A 1,585-nucleotide genomic window follows, 5' to 3' on the forward strand; every position below is an offset into this window, starting at 1 on the left:
TTAATTAAGAATTATATTCTATTTTTTCCACATTATAATACAATCAATATTCTATCCCATAAATCTTGGAAATCTATCTCAAAATGAGATAGAAATTACCATGTGATCTATGTTTTCAAGCAGACATATCTTCTTCAACTTATTTTACTGCCTTTCTTGACATCTACCTCCTTACTTTATCTTACAGATTCCTCCAGCACATGGAGAATGTATTTAAATCACCATTAGGATTTCATATGTATTTAAATCACCATTACAGATATTTTAGCTGTAAAAAAATGAAATGCATTCCAAAGTCAATATAGTTACCTGTTTCCTTTCCCAAGCTCTCAGTCTCATGTCACTGGTTCCCTTTAGGGAAGAGGAGTAGGATGATTTTTTCCCGAATCTGCTTGGTCTTCACCCCATAGATGATTGGATTGAGTGCAGGAGGGATGGCTACATAGAGGTTGGCAGCCAGTATATGGAAGGAGTGCGGAATTTTGTGACCAAAACGATGGGTGAGAACAGAGAACAGGGATGGTGTGTAGAACATAAGAATGACACAAACATGAGAACCACACGTGTTGAGAGCTTTCTGACGGGCATCTTGGGATGGAAGGTTAAAGATGGCACGAAGGATGAGACTGTAGGAGATGCCAATAAGGATCAGGTCTGATGTAACAGTCAGTATAGGTACAGCAAAGCCATACCAGATGTTGATGGAGATGTCCGCACAGGCGAGTTGTGCAACACCTATGTGCTCACAGTATGTGTGCGGTATGATGGGAGTTCGGCAAAAAGAGAGTCGCTTTAATAGGAACACACATGGGAAGATGATCAAAAAGCTTCTGCCAACAATAGCCATTACAATCTTAGTAATACTCTGACGGGTGAGAATAGTGGTGTATCTTAGGGGGAAGCAAATAGCAACATAACGATCAAATGCCATAGCCAGCAGAATGGCAGAATCCATGGCAAAGCTGTAGTGGAGAAAGAACATCTGAGTAAGACAGGCAGGAAAGGTGATTTTCTGAGGACCTAGCCAGAAGATGCTGAGTGTTTTGGGTACACATGTATTAGACAGGATGATATCTGTAGCAGCCAGCATGGAGAGGAAAAAGAACATGGGCTCATGAAGGCTACGCTCCATGGAAATAAGGTAGAGAAGGACACTGTTGCCTGCAAGACCCCCAAGATAAATAATAAAGAAGAGAATCCCAATCCAGACATGGAACTCCTCCAGCCCTGGGATTCCCAGCAGGATGAAGGGGCCCAGATTGAAGCTGCTCAAGTTGAATGAGGCCACCATGGTCTTGGACTGGATACGTCTCATAGACTGAAAATAAAAATATCATGGCTTATTGTTACAGTGATCTACAGATAACCCTCTAAGCCTTCTTCAATATTATCCCCCACTTTCAGCTCTGTAAAGTGATACACTATCACTTGTCTCTTCTCTTTACTAATAAATACCTGACAAAGTTGTCATTACAATTTTCAGTCAGAATACAAATGATATCAAAATAATTTTTTTCCCAGAGACACAAATCACATAACTCCTGGCATATAATTTTAGACCTGCCCAGTTAACAGCAGCCCAGGA

The 1,585-nt window shown here is 40.8% G+C and overlaps 1 protein-coding gene across 1 annotated transcript; it reads right to left on the minus strand.

Annotated features, from left to right (window-relative positions):
• Window positions 1-340: 340 nt before the first annotated feature.
• On the minus strand, window positions 341-1,291 carry LOC132011377 (olfactory receptor 52H1-like). Its single transcript, XM_059389849.1, has one exon. It carries the CDS (start codon window positions 1,289-1,291, stop codon window positions 341-343), a length of 951 nt encoding a protein of 316 aa, XP_059245832.1.
• Window positions 1,292-1,585: the final 294 nt, after the last annotated feature.

The sequence above is a fragment of the Mustela nigripes genome, chromosome 1 (assembly GCF_022355385.1).
Source record: "Mustela nigripes isolate SB6536 chromosome 1, MUSNIG.SB6536, whole genome shotgun sequence".
Lineage (NCBI taxonomy): Eukaryota > Metazoa > Chordata > Mammalia > Carnivora > Mustelidae > Mustela > Mustela nigripes.